At 34.6% G+C, this 12,336-nt stretch overlaps 2 protein-coding genes across 3 annotated transcripts in view; one reads left to right on the top strand and one right to left on the bottom strand.

Moving 5' to 3' along the window:
• Positions 1 to 3,858: 3,858 nt before the first annotated feature.
• On the top strand, positions 3,859 to 10,223 carry LOC21386024. 2 transcript variants are annotated; one of them, XM_024171858.1, is made up of 11 exons: positions 3,859 to 4,739; positions 5,036 to 5,104; positions 5,342 to 5,656; positions 5,750 to 6,055; positions 6,155 to 6,223; positions 7,212 to 7,688; positions 7,768 to 7,836; positions 8,188 to 8,328; positions 8,816 to 9,032; positions 9,130 to 9,474; positions 9,596 to 10,223. In XM_024171858.1, the coding sequence occupies exons 1-11, from the start codon at positions 3,939 to 3,941 to the stop codon at positions 9,706 to 9,708; spliced, it is 2,922 nt and encodes a 973-aa protein (XP_024027626.1). In that variant the 5' UTR covers positions 3,859 to 3,938; the 3' UTR covers positions 9,709 to 10,223. The 2 variants fall into 2 exon arrangements, with proteins under 2 accessions (XP_024027626.1, XP_024027627.1); XM_024171859.1 differs by lacking the exon at positions 9,596 to 10,223 and having other exon boundaries at positions 8,816 to 9,007; positions 9,130 to 9,341.
• A 572-nt stretch (positions 10,224 to 10,795) lies between these two features.
• The window catches only part of LOC21386023, a 6,647-nt gene continuing 5,106 nt past the window's right edge, over positions 10,796 to 12,336 (bottom strand). The window contains exons 3-7 of the mRNA XM_010107544.2: positions 12,014 to 12,068; positions 11,729 to 11,869; positions 11,303 to 11,376; positions 11,135 to 11,202; positions 10,796 to 10,887 (exon numbers count right to left, since the gene is read on the bottom strand). Of these exons, the coding sequence (XP_010105846.2) occupies positions 10,796 to 10,887; positions 11,135 to 11,202; positions 11,303 to 11,376; positions 11,729 to 11,869; positions 12,014 to 12,068 (430 nt within the window). The remainder of the gene's footprint in view (positions 10,888 to 11,134; positions 11,203 to 11,302; positions 11,377 to 11,728; positions 11,870 to 12,013; positions 12,069 to 12,336) is intronic.

Genomic DNA, 12,336 nt, shown 5'->3' with positions numbered 1-12,336 from the left:
TAATTCCTAAAAATCATGTATTAATTTTAGAATGTAAAATTTAAATAAAGATGTTAATGTTTGACTCATATTGGACCCTGGGCGCCCCATAGCGCGAGCCGGGTGCTTTTTGACAGCGTTTTCATTTTTCATAATTCATGGCCATTTTTTGTTGGCATTCTCAGAAAAATGTAATGATCATGTCGGCAAAATTTTTGAATTTTTTGACGTTGTTTTCATTTTGTTTTTGGAATTCAAAAAATAGAGAAAATATAAAAATAGAATATTTATCAAAAAATGGTGCCGCTTGTTGTATTAATTCCTTAAAATCATGTATTAATTTTAGAATGTAAAACATAAATAAAAATATTATTGTTTGACTCATCTTGGCCTGTGGACGCCCCACTGCGCGAGTCAGGTGCTTTTTTACATCGTTTTTTTTTTCATGATTCGTGGCCATTTTTTGCAAGCATGTTCAGAAAAATGTAAGGATCATGTATGCAAAATTTCATAATTTTTTGACGTCATTTTCATTTTATGTTACTTTTGAAATACGAAAAATAGAGAAAATCATAAAAAATAGAATTTTTTGTCGTTTTGTTAAAACGACGTTGCTTTTATAACCAAAAATTTCGCTCTTGAAAGTATTTTTTGTTTTTCTCAAAATGACGTTGTTTTCAAGCATAAAAAAAAAATGACATGTCATGTTGCTAGTCAAAGTTTTTTGTATTTTTTAAAATGACGTCGTTTTGACGCATCAATAAAAATGACATGTCATTTTTTAGAGACAAAACGACACGTCATTTTACATTGGAAGAAAAATGACACGTCCTTTTTTGGAAGACAAAATGACACATCATTTTTTCATGGTAAGCAAAACGACACGTCATTGTTTTTAGACAAAACGACACATCATTTTTTGGAAGACAAAACAACGCGTCATTTTTTCATAGGAAGCAAAACGGCACCTCGTTTTAATTGGGAAAGAAAACGACGCATCGTTTTACATGTGAAGAAAAATGACGCGTCATTTCTGTTGGAACAAAAACAACACCTTATTTTACGTGGGAACCAAAACGACACGTCGTTTTAGATATTGACCAAAACGACACGTTGTTTCTTATTTCAAGCAAAATGAAACGCCATTTTTCATGGGAAGCAAACCGACGCATCATTTTACATGAGAAGCAAAATATCATGTAGTTTTTTGAAGTCAATACGACTTGTCATTTTTTTGAGACAAAACGACACGTCATTTTACATTGGAAGAAAAACGATACGTCATTTTTTGGGAGACAAAATGACACGTCATTTTTACATGGGAAGACAAACGAGACGTCATTTTAAAAGATAACCAAAACGATACGTCGTTTAACATATGAAGAAAAACAACTCGTCATTTCTGAAGGAACCATAACGACATGTCGTTTTACCTGGGAAACAAAACGACACGTCGTTTCTTGTTACAACTAAAACAACACGTCGTTTTACGTATGAAAAATGACACATCATTTCTGACTTGAAACAAAACAAAAAGTCATTTTTCCGTGAATCTAAAACAACAAATCGTTTTCATTGAGATAAAACGACACGCCATCTTTTTGAAAACAAAACGACACGTTATTTTACATTGGAAGAAAATGACACGTCGTTTTAGAAAAATGTAAGGGTCGTGTTTCTAAAATTTTAGAATTTTTTGACGTCGTTTTTATTTTATTTTATTTTATTTTATTTTTGAAATACGAAAATAGAGAAAATCATAAAAATAGAATATTCATAAAAAAATGGTGCTGCTTTTTGCATTGATTCCTAAAAATCATGTATTAATTTTAGAATATAAAACATAAATAAAAATGTTAATGTTTGACTCATCCTAGCTCTTAGGCGGGCTACGCGGGCCGGGTGCTTTTTGGCAGGGTTTTCTTTTTTCATAATTCGAGGCCATTTTTTGCAGGCATGTTCAGAAACATGTTAGGATTGTGTCTGCAAAATGTTAGAACTTTTGGGTGTCGTTTTTATTTTAGTTTTCAAAGATGAAAAATAGAGAAAATAATAAAAAATAGAATATTCATCAAATAATGGTGCCGCTTGTTGCATTAATTCCTAAAATCATGTATTTAATTTTAGAATGTAAAACATAAATAAAAATGTTAATGTTTGACTCATCCTGGCCCCTGGACGCCCCACTGCGCAAGCCGGATGCTTTTTGGCAGCGTTTGCTTTTTTCATAATTTGAGGTCATTTTTTGCAAGCATGCTCAGAAAAAGGTAAGGATCGTGTCTACAAAATTTTAGAACTTTTTGACATCATTTTTATTTTATTTTAATTTTCAAAGACGAAAAATAGGAAAAATTATAAAAAAAAATAATATTCATAAAAAAAATGGTGCCGCTTGTTGCATTAATTCCTAAAAATCATGTATTAATTTTAGAATGTAAAATATAAATAAAAGTGTTAATGTTTGACTCATATTGGCTCATGTGCGCCCCACTGCGCGGGACAGGTGTTTTTTGACAACGTTTTCTTTTTTCGTAATTTGAGACCATTTTTTGCAGGCATGTTGAGAAAAATGTTAAGATCGTGTCTGTAAAATTTTAGAACTTTCCAGCGTCGTTTTTATTTTATTTTAATTTTCAAAGATGAAGAATAGGGAAAATCATAAAAAATAGAATATTCATCAAAAAATGGTACCGCTTGTTGCATTAATTCCTAAAAATCATGCATTAATTTTAGAATATGAAACATAAATAAAAATGTTAATGTTTGACTCATCCTGGCTCATGTGTGTCCCGCTGCGCGGACCGGATGCTTTTTGATAGTGTTTTTTCTTTATAATTCGAGACTTTTTTTTATATGTATATTGAGAAAAATGTTAAGATCTGCAAAAGTTTTCTCAAACAAGTCTTTAACCTAACATGTTACAAATCTATCCATTCCTCTTATCCTACTATTAAAAATTCAACAGAAGAGACTCGACTTTCTTAACAGTTATGATCTAACATGTAAAGTTATAAAATTAGCTCCCATCAAAATGTACATACCCGTCAAGTACCTCTTTTCATTGAAATTTTAAGGACAAAAGGATTAATTTGGACTATTTCCTTGATTAGACTGATTCAAAACTGTTTTATAGATGAGAAACTCATTTTAAGAGATTTTTAAAAATTTTGAACCGAGATTTAGCCAAAAGTTTAGAGGTAAAACACAACAATGACAACGAGGAAGCATTTATGACCTTTTTTTTTTTCTTTTAACTTTTCAAAATTTAAATTCTATTTTGTTTTAATTAATTATATTTCCCTTTACCAATTAATCATACCCACATGTATTAAAACTTATTTTTGGAATATAGAGACAATTACAAATGGCTCTTTTTAAGGATTTTTTTTTTAAAAGTATTCGAAGTTTTTTAAAATTAGTAAAATGGTAGTTTATTTTATTAACTAAATAGTGAATCACTAATTAATTAGAGGTAAATCACTAATTGACTTAAATTTATTATTGATTAACTCGATAATTTTTCATTATTAATAAATAATTAAAATTAATTTTAATTAATTTTAATTAATAAATTACATGTTTATTAATAATAAATCTTTAATAAATTATGATAATAAATATGTCAATTACTAATGACTATTGGTCAGATTGACTTCTTAAAATTTCAACCATTTATTAAAAAGATATTAAAAAAACATCCATTTACCTAATTTTCTCTCTTTTTTTTTTTCAGTGTATTGATAGAAGACCAGTCGGGTCAATCCCCCCACGGATCGACGCAAAAGATCCGAACACAAAAGGTGCTTAGCTAGTTAGCTGTGGTTGGTGGGTCCCAAATCCACGTTGAATCGCCATTACCCGCTAAAGTGTACCGCACGCGCACGTGCCCCAAACCTGCGCACCATAACCAAAATAACCAGAGCAGAGAAACAGAGAGCGAACTCCAGAGCTCCTCGGCTATGGCGGACGACGACGACGACGATTTCTTCGGGGACTTCAAATTCGCTTCAACGCAACCTAGTGTCGCCCCAGCCACAACCACCACAATCAATTCTAGTTCAAACACCAGCGGCGGCGATTCCTTCTCCGACGACGATTGGGGCGACTTCGTAACCACCCGTTCAAATCAGATCAAAACTGGATTTGAGCTCTTCAACGGAACCAACGGCCAATCTCCTTTGGGGAACTCGGTGGACGACGAATCGGCGGCGACTCGGGGCGAATCGGAGGCGCCGAGTTGGGTGAAACCTCGGGGAGCTCTGCCGCTATCTTTGTTCGGAGAAACGGAGGAGGAGGAGGAATCTGGTGCGGGCGAGCCTACGGTTGGTGATGGTGCGCCGATCTTCTTTCGCAGGAACGATGGTGATGATGCGAAGAAGGGCTCGGGTTTGAATGGCGGAGTCGGGATCAGCGATTTGCTTGCGAATTTGTATAGTCAGAGCCAGCAGATCAAGGTTCAGAATGGATCGTATGTGAATTCAAATGTGAATGGAGCGAATTCGAATTCGAATGAATCTGGTGCGAGTGTTGATGGCCTGAGATCGAGCGCAAGTTCGTCGAAGTGGCATCAAAATGGATTCGATTCTTCTTTTCATGATGCCAATCAGAATTCAAACAATTTGGGTTCTAATATTACGGTCATGACTTCCAATTTCAATGGATTTAGTTCAGATTTGGTGGAACAAAGTGAGAATTTTGATAATGATGATGATGAAGACGATGATGGTTGGGAATTTAAAGGAGCTTGCGCTGACAAACAGGTAGGATATGAGAATTCTGATTGAAGCTGGAATTTCATTGTTATTTGATTGAACGTTTTGGTATATGGTTTCCACTTTCCTGTTTTTGGATGCTAAGAAACTGAGGAAATGGACATAAGTATGAAGTTTCGGTTTAAAATTGTTTTCGAAATGGTCCAAATGTAGTTGGATAGCAATGACAGGTGCAATAAAGCTACGATCTTGGTGTTTGAACATTATAAGACGCAATATCAAGCAGTGAAGGTTTTTCGTTTGATTTATCGTTACTCATTGGCTCTTTGTATTGCCTGAATCAGGAACAAGGGGCTGTTGAATTGCCTGGACCGAAGGTGGAAACAATTTCGGGGAAAGACCAGGAAATTCAGGCAGGCATATTTTGATCATTTTATTATCTACTAAATGCTTCATGTGTTTGTGTCAAATTACTAAGATATTCTTGGAAATGCAGAGCTAAGTTTCTTTTTTCTATTGTGTTATGTTGTTTGCAACAAGATTTTGCCTTTACATGCGCACATTTTTTAGTAGCTCGGTTGCTACTAGGCTTAGGAACATGCTTGTGTTAGTAATTGGTCCACTAAATCTGACAGTTCCAAATTTTGAAGGTTGATGGCGGAGAAAGGTCAAACATTGAGGAACCTGGACCTACAATTGGGTTCAATAATGAGGCAAATGGTCCTGTTGATATGTCAGTTCGATCAGATGATACCCCTCATAGAACTAATGATTGGAACTTTGTGTTTGATTTCAATCGAAGTTCTGTGACTCAAGATAATTTGTGGGATTCAAACTCCAAAAGCGAGAAAAATGATGTGGAAACGAGGTCAAATTTCCCTTCAGTTCGTGAGAATGGTAATGTTGATGAAAACTTTTGGCAATTTAAAGACGCATTTTCAGAAGCTGGAATAGTGTCTAATTCGGTGCGTTGTTTTTACCTGGATTTCACATTTCGTTTCTTGGATGTTGTTTGCATTATTTAGAATAATTCGTTGATAGTTAAATTTTGGTTTCAGGAAGCAGCTAAGGTTGCTGCTCCATCAAATCTAGAAGGTCAAGCATTAGATGGTGGTGACCCTCATGGTCCCACCAATTTTTTTGCTGCATCTGAGGGGACTTTTCACAAACCCCAGGAATGGGATGTAGCGTTTGCTTTCAACTCTAGTCCCATGGCTGGAAATGGTGTTGTAACATATACACATTCTAGTAGCAATCATACTGGAAAAGGCGGGAGGTTTTCCCCAGATAATAGGCATGGTCAATCTGATGACAATTTTTGGGAATTTAGTAATGCATTTTCAGAAACTGGATTGAAGAATGAGGTGAGATAACAATTTGGCTTGATTTATTAGTGAATTTATTTTCCAACGTTCAAGATTTTTGAAGAATGAGCCTGCTCAACTTTTTTACTTCTGCTGTAGGGAGAGCCCGCAGTTTCTCCTGATCCTTCTGCCAATATAATTCCACCCGCATTTGATCTTGCAAATCAGGTGATGCCTTTTTTACACTTTTTTTTTTTAATAAGAAAATAGGATTGGAGTTTGAGAGATTGGCAGCCATGTTAAAGGATGATATTGTGTCCTTATTTATCTCAACTTAGTTGATTTACTAGCTTGTTTATGAAAAATGACAATGTTTGTGTAATAAAATTTACTAGCTTGTTTATGTAAAATGACAATGTTTGTGTAAAAAAATTTATTGTAGTATATACGCTTAGCTCATTTAATAAAAGAATCTAAAAAGGATTATTATCACTGGTGCCCCTTGAACTTTGGGGTTATTCTCAGTTTGCTCCTTGAACTTTAAAAACTCTCACTTTGTCCCATGAGTTTTGAATTGTTCCCACTTAACCCCTTCTATTGGAATTTCTGATAAAAATAGATAGAAAAAAAGAGAGTAATGCAGTTACATGGTCTTTTTGTGAATTTGTTTGGATATCTGTTAAAAGCAAACGAATAAAAACCACATGACCACACTTACCCCTTTTTTTCCCAATCTAATTTTCCAAAAACCCTTACAAACGCGGGCTTAAATGGGACTAATCCAAAATTCCGGGGGTAAAGTGATCACTTACCCCTTTTTTTCCCAATCTAATTTTCCAAAAACCCTTACAAACGGGCTTAAATGGGACTAATCCAAAATTCCGGGGGTAAAGTGAGTTTTCGAAGTTTGGGGGCAAACTGGGAATGACCTCAAAGTTCAGGGGGCACCAGTGATAATAATCGAAAAAAGAAGTCAATGTGCGGCTGGCTCTACAAATCATTGTCTTTTGAAGTTTTGGCAATTTATGATGAGTTGGTGGAGTAGATTTGAATATTCTCCATATAACCTGAAAATGTCCCTGTTCTGAGCCGGTCTTTGAAGATTTTTAGTGGTTACCATTCACCAGATTGTTAAGTCTGATGACGGTTTATACTCTTTATCAGCAGCCCTTTCCTCTTCTCCAATTTTCTCACCGTTCTCCTTTCTATTATTCAGGGGAGTGAAATAAAGTCAGAGAGTCACCAGGAATCCTTGCCTTTGTCTATTTTTGGTGAGGAAGAAGTGGAAACCGATGTTTCCATTCATAAACCTGCCTCCTATACAAGAAATAGTAATAAAGCTCCTGGATCTAATTTATCCATCAATGATCTAATAGTGAGTTTATACAGTCAAGCTCAGCAGAGCACTTCTTTAAATGGTACACCAAAAGTAAGTGAAAATGGGACGCCTTCTACCACAAGAGAATTCGAATCTGATTTTGTCCATGATGATGATGATTTTGATGATGAGTCCTGGGAATTCAAGGACGCCTCTTTTGAATTTAAAGCTGAAGACCAATCTTTTGCAACTCATTTTGAAGATGCAACTAGTAAATATTCTACCAAGTTGGAGTTGCATGATTATGTGGATTTATATTGCAAACTGAAGGATGGCTCTCGTGTTGTCGCTATCAACCACTTTGGAAATTTAAAGGTTGGTGAACTTCCTCTGATCTTCATATATTTTGCAAGTGTGAACAGTCCTAACTTTGTGAAAATATGAATTTTGTTAGAGAACTCGAAGTACTGATAGTGTTTCTGGTGAAGAATTAAAATTGGAAGCTCTTGGTGAGGAAATCCAGGTTGGTAGCTGTTTAAGTTATATTCCATCTTTTAAAATAATTAGTTGTGTTCATATATAATATGTGAGTGTAACTGAACTTTTTGACGACTACATTTTTGGGCTGTTTTGGAACTTATATTTGCTAATGGCTTTAGAATGTAAAATGGAGGAATGTGATTCGACTTTTTATTGTTGAATTGTTAAGGTCAATTGTTGAACTCGAACAAGTTCCATCAACAATATTGTTCTGAGATCTGACATACTGATTCAGAGAATTAAATAATGGAACTGAACTATATAGGCTCTTTTTTTAAAATTTTTTTTTAATGAGCGGTCTTCTTTGGTTTCTAACCTTTTTGTCCTCTTGTAGAAATTCCACGATCAACTGTGTCAGGAAGATATGATCTCAGAATACGAGTCAGAGAATCTTAGCGAGCTTCTCAAAGTTCTGGAGGAACCAAAGTTCAAAGTCCTTGAATCTGAATATCATTTATCAAATCAGTTGTCGCTGGTATGCGTCTTCCTGCTCATCTGATTGAGGACCATAAAATATGTTGTTTTTTAAACTTGTATGCTTGCTTTGCTTTAGTCATTGTGAACTGATGGAAAATGGAAGCTTAGGTGTTGTTTAAACCTTGCCTTATTTCCTTTAGCAGTCAAGTTCATATATTTAACACCGAGCTCCGTATAGATTCTGTGGTAATGTTTGGTAAAAATTACATGGACAATAACAACTACTTGGATTAGACATCACATGAATATCAACCGAGGGTGATAATGAACACATATAAAAGTATTATAATCATTCTAAGTGCGACAGGTTTATTGTTGCAATTCAAATCTTTCAGTAAAGCCCTTATGAAGGAATTAGAGTTCTGTTTAAATAAAAACTGAAAGTGTTGTAAAACTGGTATTTTATATTTTCCATTTGAATGTTTGATTTTCTTGTGTTGGAAGCACCTTTGGCTTGATATCAGTCAGCATTTTGGATTGAATAGGCGGTGAAAGATTTGGGATCAGTTGTTGAACTCTTGAAACATGTGACATCAACGCTAAGGATTCTTAAATTGGGATCAGTGGAGGAGCAATCTGCTTATGTTTCCACATGGTCCAAAATAGTCTCCGTATGTGCTCAAGAGCTGAAACATGGTGCCCTTATCTGGAAGCAGGCATTGCAAAAGAACGTCCAGGTTCGATTTTTATCTGAACCTCAAGGTAATGAGAAGAACATCACTGAATATGCATCCTTGTTATATATTATGTCCAAAATGCTATTGTTTATTTTATTTTACTTTTTTGTGGAAATATCCAGGCATCCGATATATCATTGCTCTTGGAGAAATTTACAGGGTCGTTCAAGTTATTGGAGCCTCTGCCAAACTTTACAAGCCATGGGTGTTGTTATATACAGTGGAACCCGTTAGCTTGTTTTTTCTTCTAAATGAATGTACTACTCTCTGGTCAACTTCTGGGCTGGATGAAGCTCTTCAGAGTATCTCAGAACAAATCGATACCAAGTTTGATGGAACTTTGAAGGAGCTATTGGAGTCTATGAAGTATATCCATGATCTTGATGCACTTGCACTCCAAAACCATGTTTTCTCTGGAAATCAACCTCTCTGTCGGCTGTCAATGTTAACGGCAGGAATTGTGCCAGGTATGTGGATATTGATCTTTTTATATATTTCAGTCCATTGTTCAACGTCCTTTAATATTTTTCATCAACTATATTGTAATTTGTTTAGACGAATCTCTATCTATTCATTTATCTGCATCAGGCAACAAAATGGTGGTTTGGGATGGGGGGCACTACTTGCTAAAGCTCGCGAATTTGTGGGCAAATCTGATCACTCCCAATCCTCCAGATTTACCGCACTTACACGTTAGCTAATTGGCAAACCATAGCAAAGTTGAGGAGAATATGTTGGACTGCTTGTTGGCCTGAACTGCTGTAGTATTCTTTGTTCCGTCGGAGCGGGGCTCGGAAACAAAATAGAGTTGCCCCACTTTGGGGCTTCAGTGTGTCGAAAAATTCAAACGTCTTCAAGACTAAAGTCAGGCTGCAATTCAACCTTGCAAGGTTTGACCATCCAATTTGCGTTTGGTACGATGCTGCCCCAGCCTGATTTTCTCTTCAAAGCCAAAAGAAAAGGGGAAACGAAAGTAATTAAATATATCTTATTTTCGCTTAGCATTCTTTTCTATACTATTGCAATTTGTTCTATTAGTATTGTATTATTCTGTTAGAGCTGTATGTTAAACTGGGTGAATAAAAAAGGCACCCCTTTACCTAGGAATAGAATGTTCACTCTTCATTCATCTCTCAATTTCTCATGTATTGTGAGCTTCGAAAATAAACAATGATTCAATAAAACTTATTGTACGGCATTTAAAGAATTTCCATTCAGGATTTGGAGTGACTTGTTTCTAGTTAGAAAATGTTTTTGGAGTTTGCATTTTATGAAGGCAAAAGTTGTCACTCTTGCTTGGTTAGTGTTCTCCACTGGCTGCTGTTATTATGATTAATTTTTTTAAGTGTAAAAGCATAAGATTGTTTTCTTATAATATAAAATGAAGGTAAATAGATAATAATACCATTTTTTTTCTCTAATTTGCCGTTTGGAAAGACTACTGAGAAAACAAATTAAAAAGGATGTTGAATATAAATTAAAAAAAAAAAGTTTTTGTACGTGGAAGGGGAAAAAAAAAAAAAACTGAATAAGCATGAAGGGGAAAGGAAGGGGAGAATTAAAAAAAGGAAACAAATTACTGTTCAAAGTATACATCCTATAAATATTCTGAAAGGAACTGTTGTGAGAAGAATAAACAAGATCATATCCATTTGCCTGTGGTGGATGATGAAAAGGAACTAAACAATCATCTCTCATATTCAGAGCAAAAAAAAAAAAAAGGAAAAAAAAAACTCTCATACAAAAAAGTCACATTTGTAATATGTCCCTTCTAGAACTATTTCTTTTCTACTTGCATATTCGCTTTCTGCCTATGAAGGCTTCATCTTTAGGTGATGATGTTTTCACTCCCACACTTGCTTGGCCTTGGTGCATCATCTCTGCAAAAATTTCACAGCTTATAAGAATCTTGTCGATAATATTTGTAAGAATTTGAATTGAGAATATTATTTGTACACTTTAAAAAAAAAAAGAATGTGTTTGTGTATTTAGCTAAAATCAAAGCCATTCAATACCTTAACTACTTTAACAAAACAAAACACGTAACTTTATATCGTTGTTATCACTTGAATAAATAAATTATCTAGTTTGATTCAAATTTACTAGGAAGTTAAAGAAATTATCAACCTCGCTTTTTCTCAAGCTCTTGATCGAGTTCTTCTTTCCACTTTCTCTGTCTCTCAGAAAAGTTAAGACTGAGAATGCAAGGTGGAAAAAAAATATCAGATTATAATTTCAGAGCAAATTAAGACAACGATCATCCAACATTTGGGAGACTGAAACTCATGAACAAACCTTGGAATAGCTGCGTTCAAGCTGTTGTAGAACTCGTCATACAAGGGTGTTTGCAGTTTCCTCAACTCTAGAGCCTGATTTTGTTCAAAGTTTCAATTCAGAAATCGGAATGATTCTAAGTGAAAAGCAAAAACTACAAAACCATGACTGTAAATATCCACACGAACAAAAAAAAAACAAAAAATAAAAACAAAAAAACAAACTCAGATCACCTATTCAATTTTATGGTTCGAAATAGTATCTAACTAACCACATTATATCACATTATTTAAAAAATTTAAAATGCTTTTTGGTTGATTTTTTTTTTTTTTTTTTTATGTTTTAATGTTTGAATTTATTAAATGACGTGTTATAACTAATTAATATAGTTAGTTAGATATCAAATATAGATACAACAGCTTACTTGACTACAACCCAAAGCAGTACCTTGTCATCAAAGAAATCTTTAATTTTTGATTCTGTAACTTCGTCATCGTCACTACCAATGTCCTCGTCATAGCCATCACTAAGAATTCCGTCAAATTTGCACTCCCAGTCATCAAAGGGATCGCTCATGGGATCAAAGCTCTGGGGAAGAAAAACAACCAGTTTCACCGCTATTGAGAGCTTAAGAAATAAAGGCGCCAAAACATGACGAGAACATAAAAAACAGTTGGAGGAGTGAAACCCTTTGACCCCTTTAAATGAAGAAGAAAAAAAAAAAACAGTTACCTTAAAGTAGTACAAGTCAGAAATCAAAGAAAAATTGGGCTTCACTTGATCAATACTGGAAACCAAATAAAGCTACCAATTAGTTAAAAGCCAATAAATGATAAAATAGTCGGAGGAAACACAATGAACCTTATAACTTCCGAAGAGCAAAAAGCTTACAAGGTTTCTAGGCTTTTGGCATATGATGATGATGACGAATCAAAACTTTCCTAATGTCACAAAAGAAATCTCATTAATAAGCCCAGTTCAAAACAAAATTTTGGCTTTTGGCATATATATATATATATCTAGAGAGAGAGAGAGAGAGAGAGAGAGAGAGAGAG

The sequence above is a fragment of the Morus notabilis genome, unplaced genomic scaffold (assembly GCF_000414095.1).
Source record: "Morus notabilis unplaced genomic scaffold, ASM41409v2 Scaffold1087, whole genome shotgun sequence".
In the NCBI taxonomy this organism is placed as follows: Eukaryota; Viridiplantae; Streptophyta; class Magnoliopsida; order Rosales; family Moraceae; genus Morus; species Morus notabilis.
Note: the sequence above shows the minus strand (reverse complement) of the source record. Positions and strands in the feature narration are given on the sequence as shown.